General features: G+C 36.5%; 1 protein-coding gene across 1 annotated transcript in view; it reads left to right on the top strand.

Annotated features, from left to right (window-relative positions):
* Window positions 1–23,785, top strand: part of LOC150092890 (14-3-3 protein epsilon-like) — a 104,002-nt gene that overhangs the window by 22,636 nt on the left and 57,581 nt on the right. Inside the window, exon 2 of the mRNA XM_090414073.1 lies at window positions 17,463–17,662. Within this exon, the coding sequence (XP_090270199.1) occupies window positions 17,463–17,662 (200 nt within the window). The remainder of the gene's footprint in view (window positions 1–17,462; window positions 17,663–23,785) is intronic.

The raw sequence follows: 23,785 nt of genomic DNA on the forward strand, positions 1-23,785 counted from the left end.
GTTAATTGCCCAGTGGCGATCATGGCAAGAAGCACTTAAAAACAAATTGCATGAAATTAAGCCTGAAATCAAGCATTGGCAGTCTAGTCAATGTAGAAACAATAGAGGAAGCTGTTCTTGCTAGGCTGCATAGGTTAGTCATCTCACACATTATTTACTGAGGGCTGATGACCCACCTTGATGGGCCTGTGTTTCATTCAGGATTTCTCCATGAGTGCAGGTCACAGATGCCTCCAACAATTTCTATCTTGAGCCTCTTTCTTCCATGTTACCCAATGATTTCACTGATGGGTCTTCCCATCTTGTAGGTGGTTTTCTCTTTATTCTTGGTTGCCAGTTAAGTATTCTATATGTCCATCTGTTATCCTTGGATCTATGTGCTTGCCCATCTCATCTTGTTTTCGTATACTGCAATTAGATCTTTTACCCCTGGTCTTAGTTCCGTATTTCTCGCATGTTCCATTTTACTGATGTTACAAATCCTATGTTCTATTTCATGCTGAGTTATCCTGAGTCTCTCTTCTTGTCATGTGTTCCATGTTTCTGATCTGTATGTGAGTTATGGAGGAATGTTGCTATAAATAGTTTTTGCCTTCACGGAGATGTCAAGATTTGGATCAGTAAGTGTCTTTTAGTCTGTTGAATGACAGCTGTTCTGCTTTCTTTCATTTTACTAGCTTTTCAGATAAATCATTATTTCTTTTTGTTTGCCTAAGTAATTGTAAGAGTTAACCAGTTCTAGAGGAATGTTATTAATACATAGGTTGCTGTCACTTGTGTAGATGTTTTTAATCCATTTTATTTTTCTAGATTCATTTCTAAGCTATCTCTGCTGTTTGTGTGTATATTTTTTTGCCCATTTCTTCTGTCTTTTGGATTTTGAGATATTATTAGATCATCAGAAAACATAACGATTTGTAATTTTTGCCATCTGTTTATTCCTCCATTTAGGTCTGTTTTTCTCAGAATATATTCTAAAGTGCTGGTAAATAGATTTAGGGAGATCACATCACCTTGGCAGACCGCTCTCTTTGTATTTAACCCTGCAGAGCTCACGGCTGATCTGAGAGATACAACAAAATTGTTTAATATGAATGTTCTCACGCATATCCAGTGTATAGCGTGGATGTCATGACTAGCTGCGCATGCATATATTAAGAGTGATATTCCACACTGTTTTGCAGTCAGTTTTGGTTTAACACATTATGTAAAGGTTTGTGATATTGGATAGTAAATTATATCTGAGAGATACTGCGAACTCCAATGTCTGTATAGTAGTGGTTTATTTTTTTTATTTTTAATATTTATTTACCGTTGAAAATGGCTCTAAAAATATATTGATTAGATAATCCATCAGATGTTGAAGAGATTCAGCGAATGTTACTAGAGTCCGATGATGAGAATAGTCGAATGCGAAAGTGATATTTGAAAGTAAATTGTATCTGAGAGATACCATGAGCTCCGATGTTAGTATAGTATTGGTTTAGTTTTTTTTTTTTTTCTTTGTTCAATAATTTCTAGATTGTAACTGAAAATAAACCATAATGTAGTATATTTGCAGCGTTTTTTAAGTTTTATCGCATTTTAGCACATATTAGTAATGAATGTATCTCTCAGATACACGCGACCGAACACTTTAATTTTTTTGACCACAACATCCGGAGGGTTAAAGGTTGATCAAATAGTTATTTGTGTAGTCAGATTTTTGTTAATTTCTTTTATCATGTGGATGTAAGTAGGATTCATGTTTATTTCTAGGAAGGTGCGAATGACTGCATTGTGTTCTATGGTATGAAATGCTTGTTTTGAAATCAATAGAGGAAACATGGAGGGATTTGGTATTCTCTGCATTTATCTGTTAATTGGAAAATTATCTGGATATGTCTATTGTAGAGAAGCCTCTTCTGAATTCTGTTTGCTCTCTGCTGGAGTTGTCTTAGAGTAATTTGGATTCTGTTCAGTATTATCCTGTTCATGCTTTTATATATGTGAGAGTGTAGACAGATTAGGTGATTAATTTTTTTTGTCTTCGTTTCCTTTTTTGAATAAAGTATGGTTTTTGAGGTCTTCCATTCCTCTGGAATTTTTCCTTCTTTCAAGTACCATGTTTCTGGTAGCCAAGGCTTTGAATATAGTTATTCCACTTTGTTGGATTTCTTCAGCCTTAACATAGTCAAGTCCAGAGGCTTTACCTTTATTCATTGTTCTTAAGGGCATGTTCTATTTCATCAGGAAGTACATCTAGTATATTGCTTGGTTTTGGTTTTGGAATGAAAGGTTCTGAAACTTGGCAGTTAGTTGCATAAAGGTCATTATAGAAATTCTGCACAATTTCTTTTATCTTTTTTCTGTTAGTTTTTGAATCCTGAAAGCTTTGTAGTCTTCTGGAATTCTTTTCCTTAGTAACTTACAGATAATTATGTATTCTGGGAAATTTCCTTGGGATTTCTTTAGTTCATTTCTCCTCAGTAGTTCTATGGTTTGAAGTGTAAGTCCTCTTTTCTTTCACAGGAATTTCTGATTTTATGTAGTTATTAATAAATTCAGTATAGTCTCTTCTATGTACTTCTTGAACTTGTGATAGTCTATTTGTTTGGTCTATCTTTTGTGGTTTGATGTAGCCCTGATATGTTCTTTCTTTTTTTGGTCTATTCTTATAATGGTTCTTAGTCTGTAGTCAGTCTGTTGAAATATGTTTTACCTATTGTACCAACGTTTTGTACCAGTCATCTACAGTCTGTTAAAATGTAGTCTATATGACTTGCCTATGTGTGAAAAATGCAACACACATCTTGTCATTTGTCATATTCTGGTGGAGTATGACAAATAAGATGCTAGTGCTTCGCCTGAGAAAGAGGAATTGAAAGTTTATTTTCCACTTGGTTAGAGTATAATAAATTTAGTTTAATCCTTTATCCAAGTGTGAGCAAACAAAGTTTGCGCCTGAAAGTATCTTCAGGACTGGGTTAAGGTGGTACACACCAGGGCAACTCGTTGCAAAGGTGGAGCAAGCTACCAACACTCCTATCCTAGTATCTCCTATAATGCAAAACACATCTCCTTGCGGATATGTCTATTGTTATGCATTAAGGGAAGGGCCACTACCCAGACCGGTTTCGACCTTTATTGAGGTCTCTTCAGTGGGAGCCAGGCCCAAGTCGAGATATCAGGCAGAAGCATTTGCAGGTCATCTCCACCTATAGGAATTGCCAATTGGTGTGCCACCCTTTTTTAATAAATTACTCTGGATTTAGAGAAAGATGTTGAAAGTTTATTTTCCACTTGGTTAGAGTATAATAAATTTAGTTTAATCCTTTATCCAAGTGTGAGCAAACAAAGTTTGCGCCTGAAAGTATCTTCAGGACTGGGTTAAGGTGGTGTGTACCACCTTAACCCAGTCCTGAAGACGGTCTGGGTAGTGGCCCTCCCTTAATGCATAACAATAGACATATCCGCAAGGAGATGTGTTTTGCATTATAGGAGATACTAGGATAGGAGTGTTGGTAGCTTGCTCCACCTTTGCAACGAGTTGCCCTGGTGTGTACCACCTTAACCCAGTCCTGAAGATACTTTCAGGCGCAAACTTTGTTTGCTCACACTTGGATAAAGGATTAAACTAAATTTATTATGAGAAAGAGGAATGGAATTCTTACCTATCTAGCCAAGCACACTCAGGGCTATGTTATCAGATTCAGACAAATTGTATGATGCTTTTAACTTTTTACAAAGAATTAATTTATACAAACATTTGATTATAAATTTTATATGTAAATATTATATTGCTTCAGTACATATTATTTATTAATTTATCTGTTTATTAATACTTAGCATACTGCTGCAACCTTCACTATGGTGCTTTATGACCTTTGCTGTCCTTGCACCAATAAACCAAAAATAACCAACCTTACCTCTTCAACTTCATATCTCATTTAACATTCTTTTCACCTGTCAAGTCCTTCGTATCCATAATTATCCCCAATTCTGATGCCTGTCTATTCCTATAAAGCTTCAATGATCTTTCACTGTCCTACGATGAAAATGTTTCAAGCACACTACTTATTTACCATACATTAATGATACATTTCCATAAAACATGTTCATTCTTTGCCTTGCTGCTTTCCTCCTCACATTAGTCATCTGTTTCTTCGGTTATTCAATTTCTTCTTCTGAATGCTTCATTTCATTCTTCCTATTCATAATCTTCACTTAAGGGGTCTTCCATTCTGTTTTTGTAACCATCATTATTAGCACTTTCACCAGTTTTAGTTACTTTTGGTCATCATGCTATTCTCATTTTTCACATGCTCCAGTCTCAGACTGTAATACTCCTCGTTCCAGCAGCCTTAAATACCTGATAATCTTATCTACTCTTCCAATGTCCTTGATCTTTTCTTAACCAGTTCTTTCAGATATACCATAGATGTCACTTCTCATGGTTACTCAGACTGCAATCTTGTGCACATTTATTACAGAATGCCCTCCCTCTAACTGATCCCAACCTTGTGTCCTTTAGTATTAAGGTACCAAGCAAGATGACCTCTGGAACTTTTCCTTTCCATGATCACTACTGTTTCTGCTCCTCTGATTCAAACATCTGCCTGAGCAAATAGTGGAAATTATCTTTACTGGCATGAAGGCCTTTATTGCCCATTCCATTCCAAATTCCCACTCACTTTCAAAGCACTTGAAAAAAATTCAGCATATTGAATGCAAGTTGCTTGTGACAAGAACCAAAACTTCATACTGAAGTATGCAGCAACAGCAAAATAGTTAACAAATCTCAATCTGACTTTATAAAGGCCAGTAGTAGAAACTCCTCTTCCAATGGAAGAGGAGTTTCTACTACTGGCCTTTTCCTCCTCCTTGTCAATGCCATCAGACAACTTTTCCTCACTGGCACTTACACATCTCATCTAGATGACACCACTGTTACAGCACTGAAGCTGATTTTTAAATTTACACCAGAAGAAAATTAAATACTTGCATTGAAGTCTTCTGGTCCCCATTTTATCTTTCCAACAGTACTTAAGTGTTGTTCTAGAACTGACTCCTAACCTACATAAATTCAGTGAATTAATTTCTTTTTTTCTTCTAGTGGTGTGTTTATGCCGTGAAGCATTATGAAATAGAGCAGCATCTGTCCAGCATCTCTTTTCAGTCCAGTTGCAAGCACATCAAACCTGCTTCTCCTCATTCTATCTACCTCTGTCCTTTAGAACAGCTTTGCTCATGAAGTGTTTCCAAATGGCTTTGAGAATATTTTTCATCCCTCACCTGCATTGATGTACTATGATTTAATTTTATTTTTATTTTTTACTTCTTGTGTATGGGATTGGAGTGGATGAAAAATATAGAAGACTGGACCTATCTCTCATATGAGGAATGCAGCAGAGAGGCCCAGAATAGGACATGGTGGAGACACATGGGAGTCAATCTCCTGGAGGGAGAAGACACCTGACAAGACTGGATATGGGATTGATATTAAAAATTCTTTTTGTCCTCAATCCATGAACCTTTTACATTTTTTAATGCATTCAAGGTATACATTTTTCACAGCATATCCACTGGGGAAAATCTTGATATTTCAGCCACTAAAAGTAATTTAAACTCAACCAGTCTAAACTAACAAAATTTACATACCAGAGAACAATGCCTATATCTAATTTAAAAAAAAAAAAAGTATTATTACGACACGAGTAGCAAAACAAATGTGACAAAACTTATAACTGAATATAAGCTAACATTTCTTTACCCATTTCAAATATAATTTCTTGTCGCAACTTTCATGATATTGAGTAGAACTAAGATTTTGGAAATATGATTTATTCACAAATCCATTACCTCAGAAATGTATAGTGCCAATAAAGAATGCTTTTCAAAAAGAAAAGCCAAGGTCAACTTCAAAAGCAGAATGAAATAAAGGACTATAAACTTGGTTTATATTCCTTCATTTATTAAATATGTTTGTAAAGAAAGTGGATAAGTATTATCTAAGGAAACATCAAGATTAATAATTCATATTGCATTGAGAAACTGAAAAACTTATCTTAAAATCAAACTTAAGTGAATTATTTTATAATCAAATAAGTAGACAATGTTTGTCTGCTTAGCTGGTTTGGAATTAAATTGCTTAGTCCTTGAGATTTCATATGCCTGCCATCTCTTTTAAACTGTTAATTCTCAGAGAATATTCAAATATTTCAATGGCAAACAATGTATGGAATTTTATTTCCTTACTTGGTTATAAAATTTTTTTTATTAACTACACCCACAGATGCAAGATCCTTCAACACTTCTGCACATGTCAGAAGGAGAATCCATTCTGATAATAGGGTCTTGTGGGATGAGTTGTTTCTTATTACACGTCGGAAAATTAACTTTTCTTTTATGAACATTGTAGTTTGGTAACTATTTTGCCTGTATAACAGTTGGAAAATTTTACGTATAAAGCATGTGATTTTGTGTGTTGGTGACCAATTCGTACAGCCTTTATTTCTTTCTCCCCTTCAGCACAAATAGACTATTTTGGGCAAACTGCCAGCTCCAATTCTATGAACTGTGGACGTACAATGTAATTCATTGTTAAGATTGAAGCTTCAGGCTGGTTTAGAAAAACAGTTGCTTTAAATATTATTCAGAATTTTTATTATGAATGTTTTTCCATAAGTGAAGCCGTTGTGAAAAAAATTTCTTCTTGGTTGATGAAAACCCAACAGTATTAAACAGATGCCAAGATATGAATTCTTTATAACATTATTAATAAAAAAACAACTACATTCTCTTTAGGCAGACTTTTCACAACTTAAGTGATGCAGTTCTATGCTAAAAATTTCTATTTTCATAAACTCAATCCAATCACTTATGCAACTTGTCAAAAAAAGTGTTGAGGTGAAGTAATGTTTCAAGCCTAATGTTGAAAGTTTATTTTTCACTTGGTTAGAGTATAATAAATTTAGTTTAATCCTTTATCCAAGTGTGAGCAAACAAAGTTTGCGCCTGAAAGTATCTTCAGGACTGGGGTAAGGTGGTACAACACCAGGGCAGCTCGTTGCAAAGGTGGAGCAAGCTACCAACACCCCTGTCTCAGTATCTCCTATAATGCAAAACACATCTCCTTGCGGATATGTCTAATGTTATGCATTTGGCAACTCCTATAGGTAGAAATGACCTGCTAATGCTTCTGCCTGGTATCTCAACTTGGGCCTGGCTCCCACTGAAGAGACCTCAATAAAAGTCGAAACTAGTCTGGGTAGTGGCCCTTCCCTTAATGCATAACATTAGACATCTGCAAGGAGATGTGTTTTGCATTATGGGAGATACTGAGATAGGAGTGTTGGTATCTTGCTCCACCTTTGCAACGAGTTGTCCTGGTGTTGTACCACCTTACCTCAGTCCTGAAGATACTTTCAGGCGCAAACTTTGTTTGCTCACACTTGGATAAAAGATTAAACTAAATTTATTATAGTTTCAAGCCTAAGGAAACCTGATTCCCCCCCCCCCCCCCCAAAGAAGTAATATTTGGAATGTTTATTGCTATTATATGACACCTCCAAGGACTCATTGTGGGAAGGCACTTCATTATAACGTAACTCCTCCATGGAGTCCAAAGACTCATCGAGGGAGGGCATCTGCTCTACAGCTGCCAACTGCAACTACCTTCATCATCCATACCAACGCATCTACTGCCGACCACCACTAGTACTTTCACAGACTATCACAAACATCATGCCTATGGCGGATTCGAACCTGCAGCCTTTTGGTTGGAGAGCGGATACACTAACCACTTGGCCAACCAGGCTTCACCACACACAACTCCCAACACCCTCTACTGCCCACCACCAGTAATATTTTTCTGTAAATTGCATGAATTCTGTTTATGTAATCCCAAGAAAAGAAATCCCTTCTTTTCTAGAGATGTCAAAAGGAAAGTGTTTTGCTAGAAATAGAATGGCATCTTTTCAGCTACTACCTCGATACAAATTCCAAGTCTACCTAACCTTAGAATACTGCTCTCACATATTGAGTGGTGCACCAAAAACCTTTCTAAAAATTCTTGATGTCTAGAAGGACAGTTTGGCTAGTTAAGTCTCTCTCTCACACACACACACACATACATTCATTCATTGATTCATTCTTTTCTGCTAATTTCTCTAGGCACTGTTCCTTCGAACTGACATCTACCATTCTAAACCTGCAACATGAGATGGCAGTTGTTTGGCATCTTGCACAGTTGAATTGCAAATCTGCTGAACCTGCTAATCTTTCATTGTCTGCCATTGCTCTCTGGAATGGCCTTCTCCATTGAAATATTACCTTGAAGAACATCGCCCTCACACAGCATTGATTTGCTATAGATTTTAGTCTTGTGAGACATTTAATTAAAATTTTAATGAGCCACAGACTAGAAATTTTCTTTATTGGAAGGTTTGTGAGAATATCAGTTCACAAGTAAAGGTCCTCATAAGATTCCCTTCTTCCATCTTGGCATTGGATTAGTTGGCTCAGATTATGGTTGTGGGGTTTTTTCACTAAGTTCTTGTTTCCCCTCTCAGAAGAACAACTCTCATAAAAACAACTGCATAAATTTGTGTAGTAGTTATACATACACCCAGGTAAAAGCGAGTTGTAATTATTCCAGACAGACTTATGTTCTGGTGGAAGATTGATAATATAAATTGTAGAATTCTACCATTATACTTTAATCTTTTTCTCTGTTATTTCATTAATAAAGTAACATTGACAAATGTTACATTTTTATGGAGTAATTTTTTAGTTTAGATTTTAGCAAAACCTTTGAATGCTCCACAAAACCTGATCATTATGATGTGCAAAAGGTATCTAAGAAAAACATTGATTCATCTAAGGAGCCATGTGGTGAGATTATCTGAGGACAGAAAATAATACCATGAAGGACCAAAGTTAAAGGAGTTCTGGAAAGAAGAAAGCATATCAAAAGTTCCTATTACATAAGGTTGCAGAACCTCGGAAAGAATGCAGAGAAAAATACGAGATAGCTAAACTATGTGTAAAAGTAGCTAAACAAATGTCATGGGATGGTGATATAGAAAATACCAGGAAGGTGGCAAAATTTTCTGGATGCTATTAAAAAGCTTAGAAACAGAGGAAAGAGTACTGTAAAAGGAATCAAAGATGATAAAGGTGACATTAAATGGTAGAGATGAGGATGTTCTGGATGTCTGAAGTAATTACTTTGAAAGATTTAAACAAAATCAGCAATTTATTCTATGGAACATCTCGTGTTTGATTATGTAGGAACATGGTGTCAGAAATTACCAGACTGTCCTGAACATGGTCTGGTAATTTGGTTTGGAGAAAAGGGCACCAGCAAGTGCCTTTTTCTCCAAATTTTTTGCAAAATTTCTATATCTCTTATTCATTTCCTGCTCTTTTGTTTAGATGTTTAACAAGAACCAACTTTTCCTTTAGGTCAGCTGTGCCTTCTCTAATGATTCAGAAAATTCCTTTGCTTGTTCTTTAAAGTATTTTTATTTTAAATAAAGTAGTTTAAAAAAAAGTTAAAGCAATCATGAATTATTTGCCTAACTTTTCTGTTTGGCAGTCAGATCTTGAGGTATCCTTGAGGTTAAGATTTATTGGAAGATTGTCTTCATGAATCATTCAAAATTATCAAATCTAAAAAAAATTACAGAAGTAAAAATAACAGAAGTGTGGTTAATCCCTTTCTCTGTCAACCCAATTGCAATGACATCTACACAACCCACAAATTCACAACCACAGAAATAGCTGCACATGCAGTTGAATATAATAGTATATTCCTCAAATAAAGTGACAATTCTGAACTTTCAAAAAAATAAAATTAAGAATATCAGGTTATTTAAAAAAACAAACAAAAAAAACATTGCAACACTGTCATTGTTCACTGCCTCTACATCATCTCTAAGGTTTGGTGCCATAATATAAATATGCCTACAAAACTTTCTGCTCTACTTATCAAAATGTCATGTATCACTGATACAGTATATGAATGATGCACTATAGCTTCTCCCATATTTGGGAGACAGTTATTCTGAAATGGTTTTATTTTGCTGTGTAAATTGATTTGTTTGCCTTTATTGCATCTTTTTTATACTTAGTTTTAATGTACCTCTTATGTCCACCCCCCCCCCCCCCCCCCAAATCCTTTGCTTCTCAACATCACATTGAAGGTTGGTCGATTGGTAGAGCCTCTTCTACTAATGACTCATGCAAAAAGTTAAGCAAGCTTGAGCACAGTTAGTAGTTGGATGGGAATCAATTGTTTGCTGTTGGCACACTCTCCCTCAGTGAGTCTTTAGACTCCCTGGAGGTGTCACGTAATAATAATAATTTGTACTGTATTCTCATTTGCTGTCATCAGCATCACTCATTCGCTATCGATTTATTTTTTTTTACACCAACTCTGATATATCTTAACCTCTAGGTTAAGATATATTGACCTGAAGATTTTGCTGCCAAAAGCAGAAAAAGGTAGGCTTTGATTCATAATTGTTTTCATTAATAATTTAACACTATCATAATTTTAAGACTTGTAGCGAAAAAAATTTAATGAGAGATGCTCCATAGAATAATGCTTTTGTTTTTACTTTATACTAAAAGTCACAGATAGGAGCTACGGGAACCATAGGTTCAGAGAAGTGTTTCAGGTAAGATTTATGAAAGCACACTTGAGAAGAGGCTGAAAAATTGTGAAAGAGAAACTTGGAGTACAAGTGGGATTCAGGTCAACTAGGAGTTATCAAGATTAGATTTTCACTTTACAACAAATAGTTGAGAAATCATGAAAATATAACAAAGAATCTATACTTTAGTTTTGTAGATATGGAAAAGACGTATGGTGAGATGCCCAGAGAAAAACTTTTTAAAAACATCTCATTTATGTTGGGTTAATGGAATGTTATACAGAGCAATACATAGTCTATAATAAGTTGTAAGTCAGCAGTTAGAATTGAAGGAAATACAGGAAGATAGTTTGATGTAAAATCAGGTGTAAGACAAGGTTACACCATATTTATTCATCTGTATGGATTGCATTAAATCTGGTATTAGAATTAAAGATATGATTTGCTTTATGCAATGCACATCTAAATGCATCTGGTGCAGGCCTTCAGGATTCTGTAACAAATTTGGCATGAAAATCAGCAATAAAAAAACCAGAACTATGAACATAGACAAAAACATAGAAAACTTGCACTGTATTCTCAATGGAGAACCTATAGAACAAATAAACTATTTTGGTTATTTGGCAGTTTTTAGTGGAGATGATAAATTATGGAAATAAAATGGAATAAGCAAAGCTGGTATGGTGTCAAGCCAGTTAAGTAAATTGATATGGAATAAGAGAAATTAGCCAAAACGTTAAACTAGCAGTATACTAATAATCTTAAAGATGCCATGAAATTATGTTCTTGTTTAATCCATTATCTAAGTGTAAGCAAACAAAGTTTGCACATGAAGTATCTTCATAACTATCTTGAATTTGTCCCGAGAAATAAATCTGGTTAATTATTTCTGTGCCATATTCATTCCATTAAAGTTAAGTGAGTGTAAATAAGTAAGCTTAATGAAACCAGTTTTTTTTTTTTTTTCTGGGTAGTGGACCTTCCCTTAATGCATAGCATTATACATGTCTGTAAGGAGATGTGCTTTGCATTATGGGTGATACTAAGACAAGGAGTGATGAGAGCTTGGTCCACCTTTACCACAAGTTGCCTCAGTCCTGAAGATACTTCAGGTGCAAACTTTGTTTGCTTACACTTGGATAAAGGATTAAACTAAATTTATTAGTCTAACCAAGTGGGAAAAAACTTCCAACATCTTTCTCTAAATCCAGAGTAGTTTAATAATAAGGCAAGACACCTTTTGGCAACTCGTATAGGTAGATATGACTTCTCCATTACTTCCACCTTGGTATCACTACCTTTAGGTCTGGCTCCCACTGATGAGACCTCAATAAAGGTTGAAACCGATCTGGGTAGTGGTCCTTCATTGGCGGGTACGATTGAATTCAAAGGTGATAAATTTTTTATGAGAGAGGACTTGAAAGTATTGTTAAAGGTAGCAAAAGAAAAGAGTTACAGAGTTAGAATGGTGAGTCTGTTGCTGCAGTATGACAGAGAGGAGTTTAGAAGGAGAGCCATAATCGCAAATGACATTATGCGCAGGTTATGCAGACGGTGTGGTGTGGAATGAGTGATGGGCGAAAGGACGACTTATACAAGATGGATGGCCTGCATTTGAAGGGACTTGGTGTGCGGAGACTGAAAAAAGTGTTGCTGAATGAAGTAGAAATGGATGTGCAGAACCAGGGAAACTAGAACTACCAAGGAGGTGGGGGGAGAGTGGATATGCGGACATCAGTGAGACAGTTGAGTGTAAGAATGTATATAATGTACCCGAGCCAGCACTAAGGACAAAAAATGGGAATGGGTCATTTAGAATAACGGATCAAGATAGGGGTGGGACAAAGGGATCACTGCATTTCATGTATACTAATGCCAGGAGTATTAGGAACAAGAAGGAAGAATTTTTGGCCTTCATTGGTTCTTCCTGGCCACAGGTTATTGGCATTAGTGAAACATGGCTGACGGAAGATGATATAGTTAGTGGGATAGAATGTGTAGGTTATAGTGTGTTTAGGAGGAACAGAGAGAATTAAATGGGGGGGGGGGTTGTTATTGATGATAGCTGATGAACTGCAGCCAAGGAGAATTGAAGTTGTATCGCAGGATAGTGAAAGTAGCTCATTTGAGGCTATTTGGTGTGAGATTGAGACTGGCAGAATAAAATATACATTGGGTGCTGCTATAGACCAGGTGATGGAATAGATGGTGGAGATAGTATGCATAAAACCAATTGATGAAATGAGTGGAAGGAGGGTAATTATGGGGGATTTCAACTATGGTAACATTGATTGGAAGGAGGAGAGGACACATGTGAGGAAGAAAATGGATTTTATTCAATTATTAAGGGATAACTATCTGAGACAGCATGTAATTGAAAATACTAGGGGTGTGAGAGTGCTTGACCTGGTAATAGCATCTCAGAATTTGACTGTAATGAATATGACCATGTTGCCACCTATTGGTGAGAGTGATCAGAAGGTCTTGACCTGGGAGGTGGCTAATGGTGTGGAATTTTCGATTAAGACAGGGTATATGTGGAATTACCATGCTGGCAAGTATGACAAGCTTAGGAGATTACTTGGATCAGTGCCATGGCATGTACAACTGCAAGGGCTGGACGTCGATAGAGCATGGGAAGTGGTCAAGGAGCATTTACAGGAGGTTATGGCTGATTGTATACCTAGGGTCTGAATAGTAAAACAAGTAGGGGTTAAATGGATGAATAACACCATTAAGCTTGAGCTGCAAAAAAAGAAACAACTGTGGAGGGAATTTAAAGAGAAAGGTGACCTGCAGGCACACAAATGGTATAAAGTGCAGGAGAGAAGGGTAATGAGTGTGGTAAAAAAGCAAAAGTGGATTATGAAAGGAAACTAGCTATGCAAGCAAAAGAGAATCCCAAACAGTTCTTTCAATATGCCGCAAGCAAGAAAAAAACTGTACACGGCAAAATGATTTTAAGGAATGACGATGGTAAGGAGGTCACTGAATAAGTCGATATAATGGAGTTACTGAGCGTGCACGTTGCAAAAGTATATCATCCAAGTGGTGACATTGAAGAAATGAAGGAACCATTAGTTTATACGGGAATTGTCATGAAGTGGAGGTGAATAGTCTATTACAGAACCTTAATGTGAATACATCTGTGGGATTGGATGGTATACTGGCATGGGTCTTGCGTGAAGCGGCTAAGGAATTATCAGTGCCCTTGATCATGTTGTTTAATCTGAGTCTCGGGTCTGATTTAGCCCCAAAGGTGTGGAAAGAGGGGAAAATAGTTTCACTGCATAAAGGAGGATCCAAGACTACTGTTGCAAATTACTGACCGAACAGCATATCAGGAGTCGTTGTCAAGATCTGGCAGAAAGTAGTCAAAGGAAAAATACAGGAATGGATTGATGAAAATGAGATACTGTACAGGGGACAGCATGGCTTTGTGAAGGGTAGATCATGACTCAGTAACTTGCTCAAGTTTTATAACAAGGTGACAGCTGAACTGGATAAGGGTAATGGGTTTGCAGTGATACTGCTGGACCTGGCAAAAGCGTTTGACAGGATACCACATGGAATTCTAATCCGTAAACTACAACATATGAGAATGGATGTATGGTTGGTGAGATGGATAGGTGGGTGGTTGATGGAGAGATATCAAAGAGTAGTTTATTCAGAAGTAGAGTCCAAAAGACGGCCTGTGAGTAGTGGTGTGCCGCAGGGTTCTGTTCTTGGACCACTGCTGTTTAATTTGTTCATTAACGATATAGGGAAGAATCTAAGAGGAATGGTTCATATGTTCGCTGATGATACAAAGTTGGGTAGGGCGATAGTCAATGCAGAAGATGTCAAAATCTTGCAGGATGACTTGGATAGATTGGAGTTCTGGGCTAAGGAGAATGGATGTCAATTTAATATGACAAAATGTAGGTTTATGCATTTTGGGGTGAAAAGATTAGCAGCAGTATACCACATTGGTGGAACTGTACTCCAGGAGAATGATGAGGCCAGGGACTTGGGAGTGTTGGTGGATAGGGAGATGAAGTTTAGGGGGCACATTGCAAAAGTAGCTAAATCAGCTCATCAACTCACTTGGTTGTTGAAAAATACCTTGACGAGCAGAGACAAGCAAGTAATTGTACCTCTGTACCGAGCCTTGATAAGACCTCATCTCGACTACTGTGCCCAGATTTGGTCACCTCAGTTCCTTCTTGATGGTGGAGAGGATCCAGAGGCGAGTGACTAAGATAATAGCAGGTCTATGGAATGAACCATATGAGAACAGGTTGAAGATTTGTGGGTTGCAGAAACTAGTTGATAGGCGGAAAAGGGGAGATATGATTGAGATATTCAAATTGCTAAAGGGATTCTATAGGATTAATTCAGAGGTTATTTTTGAGATCAGGACTGGTGGTGGGAGAACTAGGGGACACCTATGGAAGCTGGGCAAGAGTGTGGTCAGCAGGGGTGTTAGAGCTGGGTTGTTTACTTTTAGAGTGGTAAATGAGTGGAATAAGCTGCCAGATTCTGTTGTGGGTGCTATGATGGTGAGCGAGTTCAAGGCAAGGTATGATAGATACTGTGAGAATGTTGTATAGTTGCGTGGACATGATGTTTAGGGCCTCCCTCGATGAGTTAAGACTCCCTGGAGTCGCCCGAAATAATAATAATTATACATGTCTGCAAGAAGATGTGCTTTGCATTATTGGAGATACTGAGACAAGGAGTGATTGAGAATTTTGTCCACCTTTACCACAAGTTGCCTCAGTCCTAAAGATACTTCAGGCACAAACTTTGTTTGCTTACACTTGGATAAAGGATTAAACAATTTATTATGAAACTAGTTTTATGGATCTGGGAGTTCGAAAATAAAATACTTCATCAAAAATTACACACAGATATGAGAGTTCTGAGAAAGATGGCATCACTGGTGGAACCATTTTTAAAATAAAGATATCAGGAAGGAACTTGACATTGTTAGCTTTCAGGAATGTATAAACATTGTTAATGTAAGGTGGTAGGATTATTGCTATCCCTAATACACAATTCATCACTTTTTTGAGTCATGCCGTGGCATCTTCACTTCCCAGGAACACCCCTTGTTACTCATTGAACAAATAGGATAGGCCACTGTTACTTTAATATAAGTGGCAGTATTCACCATTCTCTTGCATTATGATTGTATTCAGTGGTGAGCTATAAGGGGCTCGCGCGAGTCCTTTGTTAAATTTTTCTCAAATTTGCGAGCTCCTTATTCTTGTTTACTTTTTTTTTTTTGAAACATTTTAAGCGACAAACTCGTACTCATACGGTAACCTTACAAAAATTAGTCTATTCGGCAGTGTATAGATTATTTGGAATTATTGTTTCAACTCCTCTATAACGAATGCATCCAAGTTTGAAAATAAAATAAGCGCATGCGCTATCTTTACCCTTCTCCCTTCTGGTAGCCAATCGTATGGTAAAACCAGTAGCCAATCAAATGTTTTATAAAAGATTTCATTCTTATTATATTTTGATAGTTGAAAAATGTTTTTCTTATGTAAGATAAATTAACACAGTTGATTGTGTGCAAATATTTCATGTTTCAATCATGAAATATTTTTTTAAAAATGAATGCCTTTAGAGGTTGATTGTCCTCTCATACTTTTTGATTGGAATTTGTAAACAAGTTAAGTTAATAAAAGTTTTGGTGTGAAATACGGCTTTTTTTTGCTCGACGATGCGAGCCCTTTGTTAAAATTTCCATAGCTCACCACTGGTTGTATTCACTGTTATTTCCCATGTCCATAATATGAAATATTCGATAAACATTTCCACTGTTTCTGCTGTTGTCGTGTAGCATTATCTCTAGCATTTAGGTTGTTCTTCTATGTCCCCCCCCCCTCCTCTCTTATTGCCTACATAAAAAAAAAAATAAATAATAATTATGCTTAGTCTGCCCTGTAGTTTTTCATATTTTTTCTTTCATCAGTTGTTTCTCTTGTCTGTTTCATTTCTTCATGCAACTGTTCACCAGTTGGTACCTCTTCCACATCCATAATTCTTGCCTGATGTCATTATTCATCATGATTTCCTACTTTGTTGATCATCCTGGCATCTAGAAATGCTATCTCACAGCTCTCAAATTGTATTAAAGTAATCCCTAGCTATAATTTCATGCTTTGCAGTTCTGCATGCTGTGTTCTCATTGAAGCATGCACTTGCCTGCCACTTCCCATGACAAAATTAAATGATTAACTTCGACTTGCTGGTGGTAGCAGAGGTACTTCTATATCCTGAAACACTATCATTTGTATTCCTGTATCACATATTGAAACTACAGATAATTTAGCAATTAGAATGGAATGTATATGAAAAGTTAGTTCAACATTACCTAAAGTAATAAGAGTTGATGAGCCTACATACTGTTTTTACCAGATTTAAGCATTTTACAGGTTGGTATTAAAGTTGGCAGTGAATAGATTAGATTTTGACTATACTAGATTAGATTGGCAGTTGACTTTCTAACATATCAGTTATGTGACATCCAGGGAGTCCAAAGACCCATCGAGGGAGAGTGTGCCAACAGCATCGAACGATTGATCCCATTCTAACTACTAACCACACTCAAACTTGCTCAACTTTTTGCGTGAGCCATTAGTAGCAGAGGCTCTACCAATCGACCAACCTTTGCTGCTAATGAAATAGTATCAGAGAGAAGAAAGATGTGGGGTTTCCATAGGCCATTGGTGCTTTCTCTATTACCATTTTTCCTGTATTAATGATATTGTAAATTGCAAGATATTAAATTCTTATCAGTTAATAACTGTCAACCTGTCTTTCTAGAAATGGTTGATGCTATGAAAAAAGTTGCTTCTTTGGACCAGGAGTTGACTGTAGAAGAAAGAAATCTCTTATCTGTTGCTTACAAGAATGTTATTGGTGCCCGTAGAGCATCATGGAGGATTATCAGCAGTATTGAACAGAAAGAAGAAAATAAGGGTTCTGAATCAAAGCTAGAGATGATTAGGCAGTATCGGATACAGGTAATAAATAGAACATTTCAGTAGATCTTTGTAATGATTACTTAAAATATTTTCCCTTTTCTCCTTGTTTATAAGATTAGTCAGTATTCAGAATTTTTTGATGAAATTGGCTTCCTTTTAAGATAGTTTAAAACATTTATTTTTAGATTGATAAAATTGATCTTGATATAGTTTGTTTTTCTGAAATTTATACATTTTATTAGGTATTTCCTGCTTTGGAAATAATTATCTTTAAATTACTCTCATTCCAAGAGATAGCAGTGATGTAGAGTTTCCCCTTGTTTACCATATACTTGGCAGGATATTATTCTTGTGTTAATCCTTGATCTGAGCATAAGCAAACAGTTTGCATGTGAAATATCTTCATAATTAGTCTATTTATAGGCAGGTGACTTCACATCACTTGCCTCAGTTATCCCATAATGCAAAACATGCACTTCCTCTTGGTTGTGTATATTGCTGCACATTGACCCTATGTTCAGCAATATACACATATGAAAGGAAGTGCACTTTGCATTATGGAATGCTTGGGCAGTTGATCTAAAGTCAACAGCCCCTATGCACAGTCATGCCACAAATACTGTTACAACTTATGCACACCCTTGCACTGACAACAGAATTGCATGAGCCTGGTTCCGTTAATGATGCTGTGCACATCCAACATTCACATCTTTATTAGTAGAGAGAGTTATATGCATCGGAGAGATTGAGATCTATACAGCTCTAATGGCGCTTTGCAAGGTTAGAATGTAGCCACTTGTTATTTTCAATACACTGTAAACACTTGGGATCAAAAGAATGTTTGTGTATTGGACTATTAGCCGGTATAATGATAGAAGACATCTGACTGCCAAAGAACAGGTCAACCATGCTGAGTTAGGATGCAGCAGCTTGTGAGGGCTGTGAAGGCACACTGCTATAATCCTGTGAGAAAGGAAAGCGATTTCATGAGAGAGATGAATGTTTTGCAGAGAACAATATCACCTGTACTAACTGATGACCTGGAGGTGAACTTATCGTCGTTTTACTGGACACTTCCTAACACCACAACTTATGGCAGAGGTTGATAAAATCAAATGCACTTCTCCAGCAGTACACGAACAACAGACAGACATCCTACTTATATATTGAGTGTTATCCTTTGTCCAAGCGTTAGCAAGCAAAGTTTGCACCTGAAGTACTTTCAGAAGTGGGGCAACTCGTAAAGGTGGCATAAGTTCTCATCACTTGCCTTAGTATCTCCCATAATGCAAAGCACATCTCCTTGCGGACACATATAATGCTATGCATTAAGGGAAGGGCCCCTCCCCAGACCGGTTTCGACCTTTATTGATGTCTCATTAGTGAGAGCCAGACCCAGAGGTGGTTTTGGTTTTGTTTGCTAATACTTAGATAAAGGATAAAACCAATATATAATTAGTAGCATAGCCAAGTGAAAAAACATCCATAAATGTATCTCTAATTCAGAGAATTTTAATATTAGGGTGTGACACTCTTTGGCAACTCGTATAGGTAAATATGACTTCTCCATTACTTCCACCTTAAAATCACCACCTCTGGGTCTGACTCCCACTGTAAAGACCTCAATAAAGGTCAAAACTGGTCTGGGTAGTGGCCCTTCCCTTAATGCATAGCATTATACATCTCTGCAAGGAGATGTGCTTTGCATTATGGGAGATACTGACAAGTGATGAGAACTTATACCACCTTCACCACGAGTTGCCCCAGTCCTGATGATACTTCAGGTGCAAACTTTGTTAATACTTAAATAAAGGATAAACCCAATATATAATTAGTAGCATAGCCAAGTGAAAAAACTTCCGTAGACAGACATCCTCTTCACAGGTGGAAAGATTTTCAGCATTGAAGAAACTGTCAGAATGATTGGGTTTATGCCCTGGATGGTTGCACAGCATGTGCCATAGCACCCAGGAGTCAGAGGTCATCATCCTGCATAAGTGATGGGGGGGGTGATGTATCAGGGTTATCCAAGTTTCATTACTGTGAGGAAGAGGTTAAAACTTCACCATAGTGTATCAAGACACCATGCTGCAACCTGTAGTACAGCTCCTGAACACTTGTTTCACTGCAGGCAGTGGACCTTCCAGTAGGACTCAGTCCCTGCACACAAGGCAAGGCCCACACAATGGTTGTAGGCAACTATACATTAATCTGATTGGTCATCTGGAAGTCCTGATCTGAATCTGTTGTACTTCACATTCAAGTCAGAACTTGAGAGTAACCTTCAAGAAACAATACCTCAGCATTGCCAGCCTGAAGGTGGATTTGGAGTGAGCAGTGGCATAGTTTTCACTGGATGTTGAGTGTGTGCTGCCATTGATGTGGCCTTGAAGACTTTGAGCATGTATGAAGACAATAGTGGTATATTTTGAACATTGAATGCTGCTATATGCACGTTATGTTTGGTTTGCATATGCTGAAAATCTGTAGATGATTTACTGATAGATTAAAGGTTTATGCTCGGTTCAAGTTGTAATAGTATTTATCTGGGTGTATTCAGAGTGTGATAGGTTTTTGGTGCACACCCATAGAATAGCAATATCACCAATATTATATTTTTGCATTGATTCCTATTAGATATTCCTAATTGTTTCTGGCTTCACATGATTCCTAAAAATAAACACAATATACTAATGCTTCATGAAGAGGAGACATTTTCGATGCGTAAACATTGCATCACATTTGCGTTATAACCTGGGTGTACGGTCACAAGTACAAATTTTTGAGAACAGACATACAGAGCTTTCACTGGTTTTAAATCACCCTGAAATCAGTGGCTGTGATAAATAGTGTCAACCAATCCAATTAAACATTGTCATGAGTTGCTGTTTTTGTTTTCTGATTCATCTGTTTTGCATGTGTGAACTGATGTGTTTAGGATACTGATACAAGTTCTTAATATAATTTTCTATAAATTAATTTTTCTGCCCATATTTACACAATGGGAAACAGTGTTGATGATCTACTGAATGTCCTGTTTTCTGCCAGAGCTTTTGCAGATTGTTTTCTCCTATTATATTCCCCTCTCATCTACTCCAGCTTCATTTCCATATTTCAGGTTTTTGATGACTTTTTCTACTTCAAGTATGGATATGTATTCCTGACTGCATTTCTCATGGAAATTTTTGACCACTGTGCTGACATTGCTTGTTTCATTTAGCAAATCTTTCAAAATAAGTATTCCAGGCATCTAGAATATCTCTATCTTCAGTTTTCATTTCACTATTATCTCCTATTTCTTATTTTTTCCCCCTCTATTTCTAAGCTTTTTCAATAGCTTGCAGAATATTTTGCCACCTGCCTGATTTTCTATGTTCTTACCCAAAGTCTTCTCATGACTTTTGTTTTAACCAGTTTTGCTTCACTTTCTTACATTTTTTTTCCCTGTATTCTGCACAAACTGACTTATGTGCCAGGAACTTTCAGTATGCTTTCTTCTTTTTATGTTGTAATTTTCACATTTATTTTTTAATATTAGGGCAAATTAGGTTTTCTAATTTACAATTTCTGTACATAAAGTGCCCAATTAGGGCACTTTATGTACAGTTTATTTGCACCAGGGTTTAATTCACTTTTACTGTGAATAAAAAGTTCACTGAATGGCTGAATGAGAAATAGAACATGGTTATGTCAGGTAGCAACCTGTATAGTGACTGGTTTCTGAGGGAAAGAAATGTGAATAATCCCCTAAATATACTCAGTTCATATGAAATTTTTGGCTTTTATTTCCCATTTTCAACTAAACTGACGTTATTTTTAAGTGCCATAACTAGCTGTAAATAGTTTCCCCTTTTATATATTGTTGGATGTAAAGTTTTATTCATAATGCATGGTTTTTCTCTAGACACCACTTTTACAAATGATTTTTATATGTATATAGCATGTATTTCTAGTTATTGAATAAATCAGTACCTTGGGCTTTTCTAGTGGCATAACTACTGTACCCCAACCATTCATTTGGGGGGGGGGCAGAGGGCAAAAAAAACTTTCAAGAAACCAGCTGGAATGTTGCTCTTGCAGTACTCCAAAGTTAACTTTTTATGAAGATATTCTGATGACACTATTCATCCCCAGCTATTCCTGTATTTTTTGAGCCAGTGACAATAGACATTGTTAGAATCTAAAAGCATTGCAACTTAATATCAGTAGATATTGGCAATATTTTCCTCTGAAAAATGTAATCAGCTTCTCCACATAAATATCTGCAGCATCTTCCCAAGCATACATACTACATTCACAGCACTGTACTATTTATCATAGTATCCATAGTCCTTTCCTTGTGCATCCCATTTAAAGTTTTCTGTATAAATTACCATAAGTTACCATCAGTCACTAGATAGCAAGACCATTTGTATACTTTCATTGAGGGGAAATACCAAACAAAGCTGCATGGTTTTTATACTGTACTCAGTACAAAGGGCATCTTTTTCAGAACAGTTCTAATTACCATATATGCCAGTGTGCTTGGGGACTGGGTGTATAAGACAACCCCCAAAATCTTTTCAGAATGTTTTTGTGCTATACTCACTGTAAAAGACTACAAATTTCACATTTAACACTGACAGCTTCTTGCACATTACTTTTACTTTAATGTAGTGTAGGCATAAGTCACTTTGGGTATTTTCTTTAATGCAATTTATGAATGATGTCTACCCATATGAGACAATTGTTAAAATTGACATTTATATCAGTCTTTGGTTTTGTACATTGTACTACATGTAAGCACCAATAAAATTTCATTAGGATTTAAATGAAAAGTACATTCTTGCCCTACTCAATACATTTATTAAATACAAATATTTGTGTACGAATGGGATTAGCAGTGCTAATAAGTGGAAAGCAAGTGGAGTTTTGACTAATTTCTCTTAAGTGTTTTCTCTTCTCTAGAAGAGAATAAAAAATTGCTGTAAATCTTGCACTTGTAGCTAACCTTTTTTTTTTACCAGGTATCTCCTTTAAAAAGTAACACCTTTATTCTTGCATGTTACTGTTATCATTTACTATCAGATGTCAGTATTATACCTAGATTTCGGTAGTTTAGTATAACTTTTAATCTTTTACTTAAAGGAACTGCTTGTGTTAAATTGTCAGGTTGTAATATAAATATAATTTTGAAAATAATAAATTTACAAGTGCTGATATAATAATTTTTATACAGCAACACTCACTCATGACAGTTCATTCAGCACCTGTTATGTCCATATGATGCTCTATAAATAAAACAGCTTTTTTTTCAGGGGCACTTAGGGTCAAAGCTAGGTAACTGGTAGGAGACTTCCACATAGCCTTTGTCATGGAACCGCAGAGAACAGTGAAATGTCAGCTACTGAAACAAATCCCAACTCACCATCAGCAGAGTTCAAGATTGGAGCCATCAACATAAGCATCAATGGATAAGAAATGTAACTACCAGAAGAATTGGATAAGTACCAGAGCAACATAATGAGTTACTGAAACAAAGACAAAAAGAGATGATCTTAATAAGCAACAAATCTTCTTTCTCAGCCATTTTCGATCCACTGCTGAATGAAGGCCTCCCCCATGATCTTCCAATTTTTCCAGCCCAGTCTTCTGCCATTGATCTCTTTCCAGTCAGTTTTTCTATTTCATCTGTCCATTTTCTTTTTGGGTGTTCTTGTCTTCTCTTTTTGGTTGGTATCCATTCTATTTTCTGGTCCATCTATTGTCTGTTCCTTGAGCCAGATGTCCTGCTCATCTCCATTTGGATGCTTTTACAATTTCTATTGCATTCAAGACTTGTCATCTGTGATCTGATCCATTCCTTCCTCTTTTTATCCATTAGTGTTATTCCTAGGATGGTTCTTCTTTCTGTCACCAGTATTTGTTTAGTTAGTGCCCAGGTTTCTGAGCCATAAGTGAGTACCGGTAATGTGTATTGGTTGAATACGTTATTTTTCAGGAAGATGGGCAAGTTATTTTTGAAGATGTAGTTCAATTTCCCAAATGAATACTAGGCTAACTGTATTCTTTTTAATTTCGCTCTGTAATCCATTTTCAATGTCAAAAAGTTGCCCCAAGTACGCATAAGAGGAGAATATTTCTATTGGCTCATCAAATTGATTGTTTTTGCTCTTAAATATC

Source organism: Typopeltis vanoorti, chromosome 24 (genome assembly GCF_054136105.1).
Source record: "Typopeltis vanoorti isolate ZY-2024b chromosome 24, IOZ_Tvanoo_1.0, whole genome shotgun sequence".
NCBI lineage: Eukaryota > Metazoa > Arthropoda > Arachnida > Uropygi > Thelyphonidae > Typopeltis > Typopeltis vanoorti.